This window comes from Myotis myotis, unplaced genomic scaffold (genome assembly GCF_014108235.1).
Source record: "Myotis myotis isolate mMyoMyo1 unplaced genomic scaffold, mMyoMyo1.p scaffold_m19_p_1, whole genome shotgun sequence".
Classification (NCBI taxonomy): domain Eukaryota; kingdom Metazoa; phylum Chordata; class Mammalia; order Chiroptera; family Vespertilionidae; genus Myotis; species Myotis myotis.
The window spans coordinates 159,885,330-159,906,288 of record NW_023416313.1 but is presented as its reverse complement, the minus strand read 5'-3'; the positions used below and the strand labels follow the sequence as shown (position 1 = coordinate 159,906,288).

Here is a 20,959-nt window from a genome sequence, read left to right as displayed (position 1 = left end):
TAAATGCAGACTTGAGTGAAGGATTCCTAAGGAATTAAACAGTGCAGCTAAGGGTGAAATGATATATCTAGAGAATGAAGACAGTATGTAATAGTCATGCACTAACTGACTTAGGCTGATTAATATAAACACACGAACTCAAAACAGATTTTATTCTTCCGATAATGAGGTCCATTGAATCTCCTACCTGAGATTCTTGAATCTGTGTCAGCTTTTTCTTTTCTTGCTCCTCTTCTTGCTTTTTCTTTTTTTCTTTCTTTTCTTTCTTTTTGGCTGTTTTTAGTTTTTTCTTAATTTCAAATCTGATTAAAAGATATTTATTTGTTGTTTTAAGTTGCAATTAAATATTTGTAATGACTGATTTCTATTAGACAGGAGAAAGGAAGTAAGTAGGGGGGAGGAGTTAATAAACGTTTTCTGCTTCCTTTAAGAAACTCCAATGTACAAGTACCATAAAAAACATTGAATATAGCCCGGCTGGTGTGGCTCAGAGGTTGAGCATTGACCTATGAACCAGGAGGTCATGGTTCGATTTCTGGTCAGGGTACAAGCCCAGGTTGTGGGCTCGATCCCCAGTAGGGTGCATGCAGGAGGCGGCAGATCAATGATTCTCTCTCATCATTGATGTTTCCATTTCTTTCTCCCTCTTTCTTCTTCTATGAATAAAATATATATTTAAAAATATTGAATATAGTCTGGCTGGTTTGGCTCAGTGGATGGAGCGTCAGCCTGCAGACTGAAGAGTCCCGGATTTGATTTCTGGTCAAGGACACGTACCTCGGTTGCAGGCTTAATCCCCAGCCCTGGTGGCCCTGGTCGGGCCCAATGCAGGAGGCAACCAATCGATGTGTTATTTCTTACATCAATGTTTCACTCTTTCTATCTCTTCCCCTCCTTTCCTCTTTCTAAAAATCAGTGTAAAAATATCCTCGGAGAGGATTAACAACAATAATAATAATAATGATAAATCAAGTCTTAATTAATTAAATCCTATAGAGATAGGGCTTCAAATGTGAATTTTGGAAAATTATTTTATTATTTTATTTACTCATTAAGGAACTATAACCTTACCTTCTTTTCAACACCTCCCTCTTCTCAATGCGGTTGAAGAGTTCTTGCTCTCTTTCCTTCTCTGTCATCTGCTCCAGACGAGCCCTGTCCTCCTCATCCCCCATGAGGTCTTCCCCGTAGCCATCATGGAACTCTTCATCTTCAGAAGAGGAGTCAGAGTCTGAACTGGAGGAGGAGCTGTTGCTGTCAGAATCCGACACTTCACCTGCCACAAAGGGCGAACAGAAGATTAGGCTCTACTAGAGAAGACAGGCCACAGGTGACCAGCGTTAATCATCATTACTCCTTGGCTCTCCTAGGTAAAATGGCATATGGCCATCTCTGCTCCCTTGGGAACAGTTTTTGGCCTGCCTTTGGCAAATGCAAGCACAGGTTAGGGAAATTTAGGCTGGAATATAAACCAGCATGTTCTTTTTAATTCAAACTTTTTACTTTTGAAAAAATTGCAGACCTAAAGAAAAAAGTTGCAAGAATAAGTGATTCCCATACTTTTTTTTTCTTTAATCCTCATCTGAGGAACATCATAGATTGATGTTCAACCACTGAGCCATGCCAGCTGGCCATATATCTTTTAACTTAGGTTTACACATTGTCAACATTGCCAATTTACTCTCTACTTATATAAAATAATGAATATACATTTTTATTATTCATTTTGCTGAACTGAAAGTTGCAGAGTTTGTAACCCTTTATACCTAAACACTTCTCCTAGAAGACAGTCTTTTAGATAACCAATTATACAATTATCAAATTCAAGAAATTTAACATTGATGGAATACCTTTATCTAACACACTCCCTATTCAAATTTCACCAGTTGTTCTAACATAGTCCTTTATAGCCACTTTTCAGCCAAAGAGGGACCCAATCTAGGATCACACATTGCATTTGGTTGCCATTGCCATGTCTCTCTAGTAGCCTTTAATCTACAACAACCTTTTTTTTTTTTGTCTATCATGCCATTGAATTTTTGAGAAGTATAAGTCCAAATATTATCTAACAGAATTTTATGAGGTAATAAATATTCTTTATCTGAGCTGTAGCCACATGTGGCTGCTGAGCAACTGAAATGTGGCTACTGCAACTGAGACACTCAATTTTTAAGTTTTAATTAATTCAAACTTAAATAGCCAGTTATCAAATATCCCCAATTTCAGTCAGTTGGTTTCATCAAGCACTATCCAGGTTATGAATTTTTGGCAACAATACTCCCTAAGTCAGTGGTTCTCAACCTGTGGGTCGCCAACCTGTGGGTTACGACCCCTTTGGGGGTCAAATGACCCTTTCACAGGGGTCGCCTAAGACCATCGGAAAACACATATATAATTACATTTTTTTAAAATATATTTTATTGATTTTTCACAGAGAGGAAGGGAGAGAGATAGAGAGTTAGAAACATCAATGAGAAAGAAACATCGATCAGCTGCCTCCTGCACATCTCCCACTGGGGATGCGCCTGAAACCCAGGTACATGCCCTTGACTGGAATCGAACCTGGGACCTTCCAGTCCGCAGGCCGACGCTCTATCCACTGAGCCAAACCGGTTTTGGCTACATATTGTTTTTGTGATTAATCACTATGCTTTAATTATGTTCAATTTGTAACAATGAAAATACATCCTGCATATCAGATATTTACATGACGATTCATAACAGTAGCAAAATTACAGTTATGAAGTAGCAACGAAAATAATTTTATGGTTGGGGGTCACCACAACATTAGGAACTGTATTAAAGGGTCACGGCACTAGGAAGGTTGAAAACCACTATCCTAAGTGATTGTGTCCTTTTCAAAGTATCACATCAGGAAGCACCTGATACCATTTTGTCCAATTACTAGTGATATTAATTTGGATTTTTGGTTAAGGTAGTATCCCATAGATTTCTCCATTGTAAAGGCACTTTTTTCTTCTTTGTAGTTATTAAGTATAATGGGAGACGCTTTGAGACTGTAAACATCTTACTCCCAACAAACTCTCACCCAGTGGTTTAACAGTCATTAGTAACTCTTGAGTAAATCAATTATTACTGATGGCTGAAAAATGGTAATTCTTCTATCGCTTCTACATTTATTAGTTGACATAAAAAAATCAATGTTTTAGTGAGTTATTAAATTGATCAGTGAATTCCTAATACATTTTTTTACTCAGTTTTGTATTGGTTCAAGGATTTTCCTCCTCAGCCAGACCATGCATAAGAAAGAGGGAAGGGAAGGTCAGGGAAGTAAGGTGAAACTCTAATGCAGGTACTCCTCATGGGTTCCTGGATGGGGTTCACAGACCTCATTAATCTTCGGAACTGCATGTGTTTTTCTTTCTTCATTTAGATTCTCAAAGGCTCCATGACCACTGGAATGTTATGAGCTGCTGTAATACATGCACATTTACCTCCATTTCTGACCTGATAAGAGTGGGAGTTCATTCCCAGGGTTTGGGCTACTTGGCTCACCTTCCTCAGGGGCTGAGCTCTCAGCTGAACTGTCTTTGTCCGAACTGCCTGATGAAGCAGTTTTATTGGCCTGTTTCTTCATGGTTCCTTTCTTCTCTATTTTTCTGGCCTTTCCTTTCTTCTTATTTTTATTGCTCCCGAACGTCCACTACAAAGAGAAAAGAAATAGGGAAACTGAAAAAGAGACTTTCTTGGGAAAACCTGGAAGATTTAAAAGTTAAAAGTGACATTCACCAAAATTGTTTTGGACACAAAATAAATCTACTTTATGTGAAGATATGAATTTTTGAAATCTTGGTTAAAACTTAATAACTTATGGTTTGTAATTTCTTAGTGACAGTACAGAATTGATACAATAAAATTTAATTAATGCACTTTTTATCACAACAGAACTTTATGGCAAATCAACTGAGTTAACAAAAACTCAGTTGTACAGAAATCAACCCCTAGAATTACCACCCTCTCTGTTTCCTGTAGTAGAAAAGGCAGTAATTGCTGGGGGGTTGTACGTCTATATTCTCTGTTCAGCACACAGAGAATGGTTTAGTTCTGGAGTGGGTTCCAAGAAGGCAAGAAATAAAGCTTGTCAGCAAAAGAGAATTATAGAAAGCACAGCAAGAGAGGATGAGGACCATGCTTTAACAGGGTATCACGGGGACCAACTCCAAGGAGGCAGAAAGTAAAGTAGATAAGTGTGTGTGTGTATTTGTGTGCATCTATTACAAAAATGTACATAGCCATGGCTAAGTGGCTCAGTTGGTTGGAACATTGTCCCATGCACCAAAAGGTTGCATAATTGATTCCTAGTCAGGGCACCTAGGTTGAGAGTTTAATCCCCGGTCGAGGCATGTATGGGAGGCAACTGACTGATGTTTCTCTCTCACATGGACCTTTCTCTCTCTCTCTTCTCTCTCTCTCTCTCTCAAATCAATAAATATATCCTTGGGTGGGGGTAAAAAAAAAAATCTGCATATACAAGGTATCCAAAAAAACTTATGCACACTTTAACAGCTGATAACACAATTTTTATTTATTTATTTTATTAAAAATATTTCTTTATTGATTTCAGAGAGGAAGGAAGAGGGAGAGAGAGAGAGAGATAGATAGAAACATCAATGATGAGAGAGAATCATTGACAGGCTGCCTCCTGCATGCCCCCCACTGGGGATCAAGCCCACAACCCAGGTATGTGCCCTTGGCTGGAATCAAACCCAGGACCCTTCAGTCCGCAGGCCTATCCACTGAGCCAAACTGGCTAGGGCAGATAGCACAATTTTTAAATGAAATGTATTTTAATAAACAATTCCTTTATAATTATTCAAAGTGTATGTATACATTTTTTGGGACATATGTTTAAATTGAATCATAAATAGGAGATCTCATACATATAAACATACGGAAACTTCAATTGCTGATGTGGCTCAGTGGTTGAGCATCAATCTATGAACCAGAAGGTCATGGTTTGATTCCTGATCAAGGCACATGCTGGGGTTTCGGGCTTGATTCCCAGTGGCAAAGGCAGGGGGGTGGGGGGGGCATGCAGGAGGCAGCCAATCGATGATTCTCTCTCATCACTGATGTTTCTATTTCTCCTTTCTTCTCCGAAATCAATAAAAATCCTACATAATAAAAACTAATGTGCCAAGTGTCTGGTCGTCCATTCAACCAATCAAAGCGTGATATGCTAATGATATGCTAAGGCCACTCAACTGCTTGCTATGACGTGCACTGACCACCAGGGGGCAGACAATCGACTAGGTGACCAGTCACTATGACGTGCACTGACCACGAGGGGGCTGTTGACCAGTCGACCAGTAGGCTAGCTTGCTGCTGGAGTCCAGCAGATCAGGACTGAGCGAGATGGGCTGGACACGCCCTGGAGCCCTCCTGTGGTCCCTCCCACTTGCCAACCTCCCACATGCCTCCCTGGACCAATCATGAACCAGTGGGGTCCCTTGGCTTGGCCTGTGCCCTCTCACAATCCGGGACCCCTTGGGGGAGGTCGGAGAGCCAGTTTCGGCCCAATCCTACAGGCCAGGCCAAGGGACCCCACTGGTGCATGAATTCATGCACTGGGCCTCTAATATATATATTTAAAAGAACAGTCTTTGCTCCTTCTATAATGTGATGATAAGTTAACCTCCTACCTCAAAATGGCTAATATCAGAAGTAAATTTTTTTGTGTGGGTTTTGTTTTGTTTTTTTTGTGGGGGGTGAAAGGGGTAGTTCTGATGAGGTTTCCATTTTAGAAATATTCCATATGAGCTCTTCTAGTTTACTTTGATTAAATACTGTGAAAGAATGTTATTTTAATCTTCTGATTTAAATTTAATCTTAGTTATTTTCATTGCCACATTATTTTTGTACTCAAGAGCTAGGCAAAAGGGGCAAGTAAAAACAAAACAAGCACATGTTATAGAGCGCTATAAAGTGAATGATTTCTCTTTATAAGTTTATCTACTTCTCAAACTTAAACGTTTTAACTTAGATCATTATCTAGATAAAAATCCTAATGCTTCTCTCTTCTAAAGCCTAGTTCTCAACCATTTCAATTTTTTTTTACCTTTTTTTCATAGCTTTTCTTTTTTTAAATAATTTTTATTTTTCAATTACAGTTAACATACAGCATTATATTAGTTTTAGGTATATAACCCAGTGATAAGACATTTATATAACCTCCCAAATGATCACCCTGATAAATATAGTACCCACCTGACGTCATACATATTACAGTATTATTGATTATATTTCCCTATGCTGTACTTATCTTCCCCGTGACTATTCTGCAATTTCCTATTTGTTCTTAATCCCTTCACCTTTTTCACCTATCTCCCCAGCAATCTGGCAACCCTCAAATGTTTTCTGTATCATTGAGTCTGTTTCCAGTCTGTTTGTTCATTTATTTTGTTTTTTTAGGTTCCACATATAAGTGAAATCATATGGCATTTGTCTTTCTCTGCCTGACTTATCTCACTCAGCACCAATACATTCTAAGTCTATTCATGTTGTTGCAGATGGCAAGATTTCATTTTTTTTTTATGGTTGAGTTATATTTCATTGTATATATGTACCACTTTTTATCCATTCATCTACTGATGGACAATTAGGTTGCTTCCATATTTTGGCTATTCTAAATAATGTTGCAATGAACATATAGGTGCATGTCTTTTCAATTTGGCGTTTTGGGCTTCTTCAGATAAATACCAAGAAGTGGAATTGTTGGGTCCTTTGTTATCTTGTTATAGGTTTTGTTGTAAACTCTATTTTGACAGGTATAAATATTGCTACCTACCCCAGATTTTTTTTGTTTGTTTCCATGAAATATTTTTTCCATCTTTTTTTTTTTTTTCAGTCTGTGTGTTTTTCCATCTGAAGTGAGTCTATTTTAGACATATGTAAGGGACTTGTTATTCATTTAGCAACCCTATGTCTATTGATTGGTGCATTTAATCCTTTTGCATTTAAAGTAATTATTGATAGATATGTACTTATTGTCATTTTAATATTCCTTATTTTTATTTATTTTTTACTCTTCAAGAAGAACACGACCTCTTGCCCTAGCTGGTTTGGCTCAGTGGATAGAGCGTCAGCCTGTAGACTGAAGTCCCAGGTCTGTTTCTGGTCAAGGGCACATCCCCGGTTTGCAGGCTTGATCCCCAGTGAGGGACATGCAGAAGGCATCTGACCAGTGACTCTCTCTCCTCATTGTTTCTCCCTCCCTCTCCCTCTCCCTCTCCCTCTCCCTCTCCCTCTCCCTCTCCCTCTCCCTCTCCCTCTCCCTTCCCCTCTGAAACCAATAAAAATATATATTTTTAAAAAGAACACGACCTCTTTATTAAATCCTCACCTGCAGATATGTCTTTTTATCTTAATTTTTATTTATTCATTTTAGAGAGAGGAAAGGGATAGATCGAGAGAGGGAAAGATCAATTTGTTATTCCAGTTATTTATGCATTCATTGGCTGATTCTTGTATGTGCCCTGACTGGGGATCTAATCCTCAATCTTGGTGTACTGAGATGATGCTCTAAACCAAGCATGTCAAACTCAAAGCTCACAACAAATATTTGTGCAGTTATTCAATGTCTGGTAAGTTAATGTTCAAGAAAAAAATATTAATTTTTATTATTTTATGTTAACGATTACTCATTTATTTCAGCCCTTTGTATTCAGCATGTCTCTATCGAAATAAACCTATATTTCTATGAAAATTGTAACTTTTGTTATTTTGCAGTCCACATAAACTTAAACCTTATTTATTTGGCCCAGGTTAGCCTTTGAGTTTGACATGCTTGCTCTAAACAATTCAGCTACCCTGGTCAGAGCCCGGGAATGTTTCTCATTGATTTTTTTCTAAGAGAGCGAGAAACATCAATGTGAGAAACATCGATTGCTTGCCTCTCGCATGTGTCCTAACCGGGGACCGAACCCATGCAAGATTTTGGTGTCTAGGACGATTTTTGTTGTTGTTAATCCTCACCTGAGGACATTTTTTTCATTGATTTGTTGAGAGAGTGGAAAGGACGGGGAGGGAGGAGAGTGAGAAAGAGAGAGAGAGAGATACAGAGAGAAAGAGAAATATCGATGTAAGAGAGACACATTGATTGGCTGCTTTCTGCATGCGCCCCAACTGGGTTGGGCATTGAACCTGAAACGCAGGTACATGCCCTTGACTGAGAATCAAACCTGTGACCCTTCAGTGTATGTGGTGATGATTGAACCAACTGAACCACCCGACTAGGGCAAGAAGAGCCTTTAACACATTTCGTACCGCTCAGGAGTTCTCTCGTGTTTCACATGCCATCTGTTAAGGACCGCTCATGAGTGTTCTCGTTTTTCACGCCCATGGAAAAAGGAGCGAATCTAGATACTTATGTAAATTTTGTTTGGTCCCTCTTTATAGAGGAAAATGTTTTACGCAGTACCATATGTTAAAAAAGTACTAGGAACTTTGTTTGTTTTTGTAAATAAAAATGTTATAATTATTGAAAAACAACACCTAAAGTGCATTATGATGATTTAAATAACGTGCAGTTTGCCCAAAAACGTGCGGTCCCTGGCGTATGTCTTAGAGATTTCTATGAGGTACGCAATGTGTTAACACTTCTTGTAATACTGGTGTGGTGGTGGTGAACTTCTTTAGCTTTTTCTTGTCTGGGAAGCTCTTTATCTCTCCTTTGATTCTAAATGACAATTTTGCTGGGTAGAGTAATATTGGTTGTAAGTCCTTGCTTTTCATCACTTTGAATATTTTGTGCCAATCCCTTCTGGCCTGCAAAGTTTCTATTGATACATCAGCTGACAGCTTTCTGGGAGCTCCCTTGTAGGTAACTAATTGATTTTCTCTTGCTGTTTTTAAGATTCTCTTTGCCTTTAACCCTTGACATTTTAATTATGTCTTGATGTGGGTCTCTGTGGGTTCATCTTGTTTGGGATTCTCAGCACTTCCTGGGCTGTATGTCTATTTCCTTCATCAAGTTAGATAAGTTTTCCATTATTTTTTTTTCCAAATAGATTTTAAATTCCTTGTTCTCTTTTCTCCTTCCAGCAGCCCCATGATGCAAATGTTGGTATGTTTGAAATTGTCCCAAAGACTCCTTAAACTATCCTCATTTTTTAAGATTCTTTTTTCTTTTTACTGTTCTAAATGGGTGTTTTCTGCTACTTTATCTTTTAAATCGCTGATTTGATCCTTTGCTTTATTTACCGTTGATTCTTTGTAATGTATTCTTCATTTGTTATTGTATTCTTCATTTCTGACTGGTCCAATTTTATGTTTTCTGTCTCCACTTTTATGTTCTTTTACATCCCTTTGTTGAAGTACTCATTAACTTCATCCACTCTTCCTCTAAGTTCATTAAGCAAACTTGTAACCAGTATTGTTACTCTACGTCTGGTAGATTGCTTGTCTTCATTTTATATTAGTTCTTTTTCTGGGTTATTTGTTCTGTTCTTTCATTTGGGACATGTTTCTTTGTCTTCTCATTTTGGCAGCCTCCCTGTGTTTGTTTCTATGTATTAGGTAGAGATGCTACATCTCCCATTGTTGGTAGAGTGGCCTTATGTAGTACATGTCCTGTAGGGCCCAGTGGCACAGTCTACCCAGTCACCCAAGCTGGGCCCTCCAGGTGCACCCTCCTGTTGTAGTTAAGCCTTAAATGCTGTTGCCACATCAATGCAAGTGCTATACCCCTAGGCCAGTGGTCGGCAAACTGCGGCCCCTTGAGTGTGGCTCTTCCACAAAATACCACGTGCGGGCATGCACATACAGTGCGATTGAAACTTTGTGGCCACACTCAAGGGGCCAAAGAGCCGCATGTGGCTCGTGAGCCGCAGTTTGCCGACCACGGCCCTAGGCCAATCAGCTATGAGAACTGGCTGTGACCACAGCCCTGGAGCTGCTGTGCAAGGGCCAACCCCACAGAGCAAGACAGAGTAGCACTCACTTCAGCAGGGCTCTAGCGCCCAACTAGTTTGCCCCTTGAATGTCGTTCATGGAGGTGGTTGGGTATGCTCTGGTGTAGTCTGAATCTGTTCACTGGTTGTGCTGGTTCTGGGGCCTCCCAGTAAGTGCTGGTCAGGATCAGCTGCCGCCAGCCCTAGCTGGTTTGGCTCAATGGAAAGAGCGTCGGCCTGCGGACTGAAGGGTCCCAGGTTCAGTCAAGGGCACCAAAAAAAAAAAAAAGTGTACTGACCTAACCAGTTTGGCTCAGTGGATAGAGCGTCGGCCTGCGGACTGAAGGGTCCTGGGTTCGATTCCGGTCAAGGGCATGTACCTTGGTTGTGGGCATATCCCCAGTAGGGGGTGTGCAGGAGGCAGATGATTGATATTTCTTTCTCATCGATGTTTCTAACTCTCTATCCCTCTCCCTTCCTCCCTGTAAAAAATCAATAAAATATATTAAAAAAAAAAAAAAAAGATCAGCTGCCGCCTGTGCCCAGCATGAGCTACAGAGCAATCCACAGATGGCTGCTACTTGTGCTGGACTTAGGGGTGCCTGTGAGAGGCCAAGCTGCGAACTGAGGCTGGCTGCCGCTAGTGCTGGGCCTGAGGCCACTTAGCAAGTGGTAAGGGGCACACTGAAGCCAAGTGCTGCTTGTTTGGGGTTTGTGGACATTTGATGTTTTAACATTTGATCGCATGTCTTCCAGCATGACAGAAGACAGGCAATCTGTATGAAGAGGTTACTGGAAGCAGTTTGAGTGGACCCACAAATTGGGTAGGACAGGGTCTCAAGGAATCACCAGAGCAGAGCAAACCATTTTAACCAGGTTGATGGAGACTCAATAATAGTGCTTAATCATTTCAAATTTTAATCATTCGAGGAAGATAATTTTAGGTTTGTTTGAAAGAATCCCAAAGAAGCTAAAGTGTTTAATTTCTCAGTTAATGGAGCTAAAATATATCAACTTCCTATGATGACATCACAGATACAGTACCAGAGGTAACAAAGTATATAAAACATCTCTTGCATTGGCTTTGGTTACAACAAATAGTACAACTATGAACATATTAGTCCATTTTTAATGGTTGGTTATGAAAATGGGCATCACCCTCTTCCTCCAAACAAGGTTCCTTGGCCCTCTGTATTTCTACCCAATAGAAAGATGAGGCCAAGAGGGTAAAGGCTGAACTGCCAGGGTCACATGTGTGTTAGAGTCACTAGGTCTATTTTTGCCTACAGATCTGGGTTTCTCATGTACAATAGAGCCAAATTCTGGCCTCCCAAGGGGAAAAAGGTGTTTATGAGAGCAATAAAGATCTAAATGTGAAGTTGCACAGGTGAATCCAATTCAGGCGGTACTAGGAAGCTAGTTGGCTTCCTTATCCTTCCACTCTCAATCTGCTGCAATTTGACACTGGCTGAGCTTAGCAACTGTCACTCATTCATAGTCTGTGATATTTATCCCTTAGGGCAGTGGTTGGCAAACCACGGCTCGCGAGCCACATGCGGCTCTTTGGCCCCTTGAGCGTGGCTCTTCCACAAAATACCGACTTCTGCGCATGGGCCATGAAGTTTCAATCGCACTGTACATGCGCGCCCGCACGTGGTATTTTATGGAAAACCCACATTCAAGGGGCCAAAGAGCTGCATGTGGCTCACGAGCCGCAGTTTGCCGACCATGGCCTTAGGGAAGAGGGAGAAAAGATAAATAGAAAATAAAATGTTGCCCATTAAAAAGGGCTTTCCTGGCTAAACCTGAGTGTGGGAAGAAAAGCTCGTTTTTCCTTCCAACAATTTTCAAGAGATGAGAAGACAAAGATGCCTTACCTCCCATGAGGCTAGCTCAATAGGGTATGTCATGCCAACGGCAAACAACCAAGCTCACTATATTGGACAGAAAATTTCTTATAAATACATCTTTGTATTTATACATCTATTTGCATATACTTTCTAAAAACATATCTTATTTTTTTATAAACCTTAAAAATATAATTTTAAGAAAAATGTTTATTATATACTTTAAAAAAGAGAAAGTATTTTTTGATTGATTGATTTTAGAGAGAAAGAGGAAGAGAAAGAGAAAGAGAAACATCAATTTGCTGTTCCACTTATTTATGCATTCATTGGTTGATTCTTATATGTACCCCGATCGGGGATTGAACCCGAAACTTTGGTGTATTAGGATGATGCTCTAATCAACTGAGCTACCTGGCTAGGACAAAGTATATTTTTTAAAGCTAAAAGAGCCCGCCTGGCTTGGCTCAGTGGTTAAGCGCTGACCTATGAACCAGGAGGTCACAGTTCAATTCCTAGTCAGGGCACATGCCCACGTTGTGGGCTCTATCCCCAGTGTGGGGCATGCAGGAGGCAGCCAATCAATGATTATTTCTCATCATTGATGTTTCTATCTCTCTCTCTCCTTCTCCATTCCTCTCTGAAATCAATAAAAATATATTTAAAATAAAATAAAGCTAAAAGAAAATCACCCAAATTTCCATCACCCAAAGATAAATAATCACTTAAAATTTCGGGGTCAGTCCTAGCTGGTTTTGCTCAGTGGATAGACTTGACCTGTGGACTGAAGGGTCCAGGTTTGATTCCGGTCAAGGGCACATACCCGGATTGTAGGCTTGATCCCCAGTATGGGGCATGCAGGAGGCAGCCGATCAATGATGTTTCTCATCATTGATGTTTCTATAACTCTCTCCCTTTCTCTTCCTCTCGGAAATCAATAAAAATATCTTTAAAATTTTTTGGGGGGGCCCATCTCATTCCTATTTATTCCTATTTAAATATAGAGAAAGATACTCAAAAAGCTACCAATAATCTCCCAAAGATTTCTTTTACTGGAGAATACATCACATTTATTATAGTTTACACTTACTCTTGTAAACCAGAGGTTCCCAATGTTCTAAGTACATATGTTAAAGATTTTCCCAGTACCTCTTCTCCAGATCACAGGAATTAATAAACCATAAAGGAGATGAGAAAGGCTTGTGGCAGGAAAAATCGACATAGAAATATCTTAATTCAGCCATTAGCCTAGCAATGCTCACCTATTCCTGCAAAAGTCTTATTCTGTTGACTCCGAAATTGAGGGGAAAATGAATTCTTCTTTCATTGCCAGGGTGTGGTAGTAAATGGAGGCTCAAAAGTAAAGGATAGGATTCAAGGGATGCTCTTAGGCCTTTGCCATCCAGTACAAAGGGGAGGAAGTGACCTGGCATTTCTTAATTTGTTTTGGGAGCTATGGCTCTACTAAAAGGCAAATTGTTGTGACCTTAAAAGTGCACCATACAGAAAGCAAGAATGAGAAAATGAGTGCCTGCTGATCTGCATCTGAGTGCAAAGGCCTGAGCCACCCCCAGTGAGAGCTGCTCAATAATAATCTGGGAAAGCAAAAGGATCCACTGTCACTCAGAACTCTCATATGCATGGATGTCCTGCTTTCCTAAGCAGTCTACATGTATTCAGAACTACACATAACAAAGGAAGCATGCACATACAGGGTGGGGCAAAGGAGGTTTACATTTGTTCATATGAAAAGTAATTTAATAATCCTATATAATAAAGCCCTAATATGCAAATCAACCAAACGGTGGAACTACTGGTCGCTATGAACTGAACACCAGGGGGAGCATCACTCAGCCAGAAGCTGGACTCATGGCTGATGAGTGCATTGCCGGTGGCGGGAGCCTCCGTAGCAGCACTAAGGAGCAGCAAGCCGAGTGGTAGGGAGCAGCAAGCAGGCAGGTAGTAAGGAGCAAGGGGTCCCGGACTGCAAGAGGGCACAGGCCAGGCTGAGGAACCCCCACCCTCCCCAACCCCCAGTGCATGAATTTCATGCACCGGGCCTCTAGTTAATAAATATTACAAGAATAAACTTTCACATACTCACAACTGTAAACCTACTTTTGCCTCACCCTGTATGTAGTGAAGAAAACCTAAAACAGACTGTTAGGAAGATGTTTTCTTTTTCTTTTGTGGGTTAATCCTCACCAGAGGATATTTTTTCCATTGATTTTTAGAGAGAGTGGAAGGGAGGGAGGGAGTGGGGGGGGGAGGGGGAGAGAGAGAGAGAGAGAGAGAGAGAGAGAGAGAGAGAGATAGATAGATAGATAGATATGGGTGTGAGACACATGTGAGACCTCCAGCACATGCCCCAACCGGGACCAGAGAAAGAACCTGCAACACAGGTACATGCCCTTGACCTGGAATTGAACCCACAACCCTTTGGGGTGCACAAACTGACTGTAACCGCTGAGCAATACCAGCCAGGGCAAGATGTTTTCTTAATAAATAAAAAGAGATTAAAAAAAAATGAGATTTGTAGTTTGACTTTCACTGGGCAGCAATAATATAATGATATAAGGAGGGTTAGTACCACACAACCTGTGACAAACTGACCTTCCTGGCACTCAGCCAAAAGACAGGAAGGAACATGGGGTTGGAAGTAGTCGCTTTGGATTTAGATAACATTGAGACACTGAGTAGTTTGAGCATCCTGGAGGCAAAACACACATACACACACACACAGAAAGAAACTTCAAGTCTTCAGGGAGGATATCTCTAGTGGGCAAGGAAGGTCTCAAGGGTCAGACTATAAACCATTGCAACTCAGTTACTCTGAAATGAATTTACAAGTGAAACAAAAATACTTTGAGGTAAGTAGGATTCAAGAAGAACAGCTGGGTTAGTGATAAACTATACTGGGATTAGCGTTTAAAAGAATAGGAATAAAGGAAACATGTGATACTTTCAACAATAAAGAAGTAAAAATAAAAAAGAAGAACTGGAATACAGCCCAAGCCCTTAACTGAAATTGTTTCCTTGTGGATAAAGTAGGAATGACAATACCACCTTGACCATCTATCGGGGTAGTGTGAGACTCAAAGAAGATAGAATAAAAGAAGTTTAGAACACACCATTAAGTTTATATATATGCAGGGTACTATTTTATGATCTGGAATACAAGAATCCAGATGATCTTTATGAACTATTAGAGTTTTAGAGTTGTAAGATTCTATATTAACTGAGTGTTATACTAAGTCAAAGCAATCTTTAAAAGGGTTCTGTAGTCATTATCTAGATATTGACAGTGGCCAGCAATGAAGTATGTGAGAAGGGCATGGTTTCTGACGTAGGTGTTTTTTGCCCCCCAGAAAATAGAATAGGGCCAATGGAGTTGAAGAATAAATACAATTTAATGTCAGCCCACAGAACATGAAGAATAGCTTAGCTTTCTTTTCTATGTAATTAATCAGACAAAATACAAAAGACACTACTGTATTTTATAACCAGGCAATCACATATATTTAACTGGAAAACATAGAGAATCACTACACTCAATCACAAAAACTTAAAGTCTGGTATGGAGACAAAAACAAAAGTGAAACAGATGTAATACAAAAATATGTAGCTCCCCCCACACCAAAAAACATTTATGTAGCACTGGCTGGTGTGTAACAGTGGTTAGTCCAATTGGTGTGGCTCAGTGGTTGAGCATCAAGCTATGAACCAGGAGATCACGGTTCGATTCCTCAGTCAGGGCACATGCCCAGGTTGCAGGCTTGATCCCCAGTGTGGGCGGGCAGAAGGCAGCCCATCACTGGTTATATCTCATCACTGATGTTTCTATCTCTCTCTCTCTCCCTTCCTCTCTGAAATCAATAAGAATATGTTTTAAAAAAACAAAACAGTAGTTAGATTGTTGGCCCACGCACCAGAGTCGTGGGCTCAATTCCCAGTCAAGGGCACATACCTGGGTTGCAGGTTAGATCCCGGGCCCCAACTGGGGTACGTGTGGAAGACAATCAATCAAAGTGTCTCCCTCACATCAATCTCTGTCTCTCTCCACCACCTCCTCCCTTCCACTCTCTCTAAAAATCAATGGGAAAAATATCCTCTAGTGAGGATTAACAACAACAAAAAAGTAAAATATAATCAGTACTCCATTCTACTGTTTGGTAGGAAATGTCAGAATTTGTTGTACACAAGTCTGAGCAAGTGGTCTATGAAAATCACTTTATTTTTCCAAATTCTTGTGATGAGATTTTTTAATCCTCACCTGAGGATATTTTATAGAGTGGAAGGGAGGATGGAGGAAGGAGAGAGGGAGAGAGAGGGAGGGAGGGGAGAGAGGTCAATGTGAGAGAAACACGTTGATTGGTTATTTCACACATATACCCTGAGCAGCGCCAGGTATAGAACATGCAACCGAGGTACATGTCCTTGATCGGGAATCAAACCCACTACCTTTTGGTGCATGGGCCGATGCTTTAACCACTGAACTACACTGGCCAGGACTATGATGAGCTTTTAATGGTATCAAGATAAATAAGGTGCTACTGTATGATAATCTAAATAGCCAAGAACTAAGAAGTATGTAAAAATAAGGCTTGTAAGCAATCCAAATAATTGTTGCTAAATTCAAGTACTAAAGAAGAGTATTCCAACCTAAACTCTATGGGGTCCCCTGGTTTCCTGACCACAGAGCAGATCAGATGCAGGAAGTTGGAAGTAGAGCAGATTACCAAAAGATGAGAACAAGTGGCCACTTCTTACCTACAGTAATGGAGAGAAAGAAAAGGTATAAAAAGCAGTACCACACAGCTCAACATTTTGGAAGTCATTATTTCATGGTACAAGAACTGCCATTCATAATCATGACTAAATCAACAAGAAAAACAACTATATATAATAATATAAAAATAAACTTTTCAAATGTAGTGGGCTTTATATTCTAAACTTTCAAGAGTTTAGTTTCAGTATTAGGATAATTCATCTGTGTGGAACATCTTGTTCTGGAGAACTATGTGTATGCAAACTTTACTAAATCAATACATAGACATGAAAATAAATACTAGCTTAGCAGTGAAGGCCTTTATCAGAAGCATGTGCTAATTATGTATTATGTATCTCTTCGGTAAAGCGTAACAAAATACTCGTACATATCTAGGCCAACTTCCAGGAAAAATTGTTACTAAATGAATATATAAGTAAAAGTTATCTTTTTCAAAATATTGTATTAATACAAATATTAGAGCCAGCAAGTGATAACAGAGTGGGAATTAGGACTATAACTAGATTAAAGTGGGAGAACCCAAAAGATCAGATGAAATAGGAGAAAAAGAGAAGCTTCAGAAAGAAATAGAAAATAATGGAATGGGGGGAAAGCAAGAAGAGACCAGAGTCTTTGGAGAGGCAAGTGGGTGAGTTTTGCAACCAGGAAGGCTGACAGAAGTCTTGGGGAAGAAAAAAGAGGCATGACATGTGCCGAACTACAGGGCTGGGCCAGATGCTTTTATTGCTCAAAAATGTTGAAAACAAGACTATACATGAAGCTTTAAATAAAAAATTCTCAGTTAGGTAGAGGATATTAGAACATAATGCAGCTGTTTCCTCACTGCGTCTAATGTAGTTATACTCAATTTTGAACAACAAAAAAGGTTTTCTTGGTATCCCACGTGATTTTTACCAGTAACTAGTGAAAATCGAGGCTTTCTTCTTATCTAGCTGCAGCTGTCTGTTTATATATCATCCACCATTTCTAAAAAGGACTCTGAACAACTTAATTTAGGACTCAATTCCTCCAAACAAATGTACTTTTTTGTTGTTTTTAAATCCCACCTCATGAGTGAGCTGTTGCTCTCTTCCTCCTAGCCTCATTATTTTTCTTCCCTGACACTTCTGTTTGCATCCTTGGTGGTGCTTCTCCCATCTAATGCTTTCAGTGACAGCACCGCCCTGGCAGGTTTGGCTCAGTGGCTACAGCATTGGCCTGTGGACTAAAGGGTCCCGGGTTCGATTCTAGTCAAGGGCACGTACCTGGGTTGCGGGCTCGGTCCCCAGTGGAGGGCGTGCAGGAGGCAGCCAATCAATGATTCTCTCTCAGCATCGATGTTTCTATCTCTCTCTCTCTCTCCCTCTCCCTTCCTCTCTGAAATCAATAAAGATATCTTAAAAAAAAAATTCTATGCAATATTTAAAAAAAAAGAAGTGACAGCACCAAAGTACCACAGTACTCAGCATTATGGCTTACTATGAGGTGTGCGTTCCAATTTTCCAGGCTTAGTCAAAGTAAACCTTACAGAAAGATTCCCATGTGCCCCAAATTCTCACTGAGAATAATGCATTCACCAAAAATAATACGTAAGTATATTCACTTTCATTAAACTTAGGTCCCCTTGCCCCTGGATGAAGATAACATAATACCCACTATTCCCTCCCTAATTGAATCTTATACTTAATGTCCAATGCACCCATTTTTTTTCTGGATAGAAAACTTTCATAACTTTCAGCTAGATATCTTCTTTCCCTATAATCAGTGCATGTCTCTCCCTATAACAAATCACCCACTAACCATCTCAGTTGCTCTTGACCAGTTTTCTGCACTATCAAATCTGAAGGGACCAATATACTTTTTCTACCTGTATTCACTGTTCACTAACGATAATAAACAATAAGGATTGGGAGGTGTATCTGAAAAAATTAGAGTAACGTATGGTACAAGTAGGCTCCATCTGACTGGTACTTGCTTTAACAACCAAATTTCTGTAAATAATCCTATATAATAAAAGGCTAATATGCAAATCGACCAAACAGTGGACCGACTGGTCACTATGATGCACACTGACCACCAGGGGGCAGGTGCTCAATGCAGGAGCTGCCCCCTGGTGGTCAGTGAGTTCCCACAGGGGGAGCGCCACTCAGCCAGAAGCCCGGCTCAAGGCTGGCAAGTGCAGCTGTGGTGGCGGGAGCCTCTCCCACTTCCGTGTCAGCACTAAGGATGTCCGACTGATGGCTATCAATCTATCTCTCATCTACTGATATATGTTAGAAATAGCCATCAGTCGGATATCCCTCGAGGGCTCCTGGACTGCGAGAGGGCGCAGGCTGGGCTGAGGGATACCTCCAAGTGCATGAATTTCGTGTACTGGGCCTCTAGTAAGAATATAAAAGCCATAGCAGAAATGAGACAACATAGCAAATTATCTCATTATATAGTTTTTACCTACAAAAAGACATGAATATCATTATGAGAGAGAAAAAATGGCAAGAGCTGCTGTCTCAAACTTTATATTCTAAGGATCTCTCAGAAGTTCCCTACCCAACCCAAAATTGGGTAGCCATCTCCTTCCTCCATCCTCCCTTCCACTCTATAAAATATCCTCACAGTAATACCACTGAGTTCTCTAGTGGTTGGCAGGACTCAAAAAAATTGCTTTCTCAATCTTTCTGGACAGTTTGCTGAATTGTCCAAAGTAATAAAATATGCACCCTAACTTTGAGGTGCTCAGCTAGCAGTCTGGGTGAAAGAGTGATAATACATACTGAAGGCGCCTTTCAGAATGGCCATGATACTGAGGCCGCTATTCCCAGTGGGGCTGGGGGAAAGGAGATTGGAGTAGAGCTGCAAGAAGCTTGTGGCCCTGGGGAACTGGGACCTGAAGGCAGCAGCAGGAGGTAAGAACCTTGTAGGGGGAAGTTACTCAAAGTCTCATTGCCCACTGGGCAGAGTGCAACTTGCCTGTCAGCTTTTTGCCAATAAGTGTATAAACAGTTGGGTAGGATTCTAAGGTGAGGACTTTTACATATGGTTAAGTAGCTGCAAGGAACCTTAAGCTGTGAAGGTCTTTATGGACTCTGGATGTACTCTAGCACAAGTTTTGGGTTTCTCTAAGCTGTGGAGGTAGCACACACTCTGCTGTCCTGACACAGCAGCTAAAAAGTATCAAGGGAACCCCTACAAGTAACTGCATATTTAGGACTCAAATATGAAGAATGAAATACTTCACAGAATATTTATGCTTGTATCTTATGATGCAAAGACCATAAACATGTAATAGGATATTCTAGATATACCACAGATTCAAACTTCATAGAATATTGACAGGTGAGGGAAGGAAACCCACAATAGCTGACTTCTGAAACATGGAAAATAAAAGTAGTTGATATAAGAACAGTGGGAAAAGGAAATTATTCAAGATTTTCCTGTATTTTCTATGCATTTAAAAAAATAAAATGGGCCAGCCGGTGTTGCTCAGTGGTTGAGTGTAGCCCCATGAAACAGGAGGATTCCAGTCTGGGCACATGCCCGGGTTATAGGCTCAATCTCCAGGAGGGCCGTGCAGGAAGCAGATGATCTATGTTTCTATCTATCCCTTTCCCTTCCTCTCTCTAAAACACACACACACACACACACACACACACACACACACACACAGCCAGATTATTATGACCACCTGACGTTTGTAGGCAAATTAGCTATAATTTCACGCTGAAGTTGCTAGAGGGCCAGACCATTATAAATAGGGAAGCAGGAGAAACAAAGATGGCGGCATAGGTAAACACATGAAATTACTGCCTCGCACAACCACTTCAAAAATACAACTAAAAGACAAAACGGACATCATACAGAACCACAGGAAGGCTGGCTGAGTGGAAATCCTACAACTAGAAGGAAAGAGAAAAGCACACTGAGACTCAGAGGAGGTGCAGAAGTAAAGTGCAGAGGTACGGAGGCGTGTGCGGTAAGGGCTGGCAACTGAGGAAGAGGTTGTCTTTTTCAATCGGAAGGGAGACACAAGCCCCGACTCCAGTTCCAGGCGAGTCTCTGGGGACCCAGACTCATACGGGAAGGAACTGGACTGTCTGGCATCGGGTGAAACTTGAGGGCGGCTTTCTCTCAGAGGAGCTTGCAGCAATTACCTCGGGACACTGAGACCCGGGGCCTCTTAGGACAAGACTGAGGATCAGCCATAGCTGTTTGCTCCACCCTGTTGATTCCCTGAGACCCCGCCCCACCCAAGCAGCGGCAGAAGCTTTTGCATATGAATGGGCTGGCCCTTTGAGATCTAAAATTACCTAACAAACTGCAGCTGGGTCAGAGAGACCCAGAACATCCAAAAGAAGGCCCAAGGCCCCACAGCAGCTTGCATTGCTTCACAGCTGGGCCTCATCTGGGCACCTCCAAACCACAAACAAGGAAGAGGAATC

General features: G+C 40.7%; 1 protein-coding gene across 3 annotated transcripts in view; it reads right to left on the bottom strand.

Moving 5' to 3' along the window:
- Positions 1 to 20,959, bottom strand: part of RTF1 (RTF1 homolog, Paf1/RNA polymerase II complex component) — a 63,019-nt gene that overhangs the window by 22,776 nt on the left and 19,284 nt on the right. For 2 of the 3 annotated variants that reach the window (XM_036297903.1, XM_036297913.1), the window contains exons 3-5: positions 3,517 to 3,664; positions 1,072 to 1,276; positions 188 to 302 (exon numbers count right to left, since the gene is read on the bottom strand). In XM_036297903.1, coding sequence (XP_036153796.1) covers positions 188 to 302; positions 1,072 to 1,276; positions 3,517 to 3,664 — 468 coding nt within the window. Of the gene's footprint in view, positions 1 to 187; positions 303 to 1,071; positions 1,277 to 3,516; positions 3,665 to 16,417; positions 16,526 to 20,959 lie in introns of all 3 variants that reach the window. The other variant, XM_036297923.1, reaches the window with a different exon arrangement.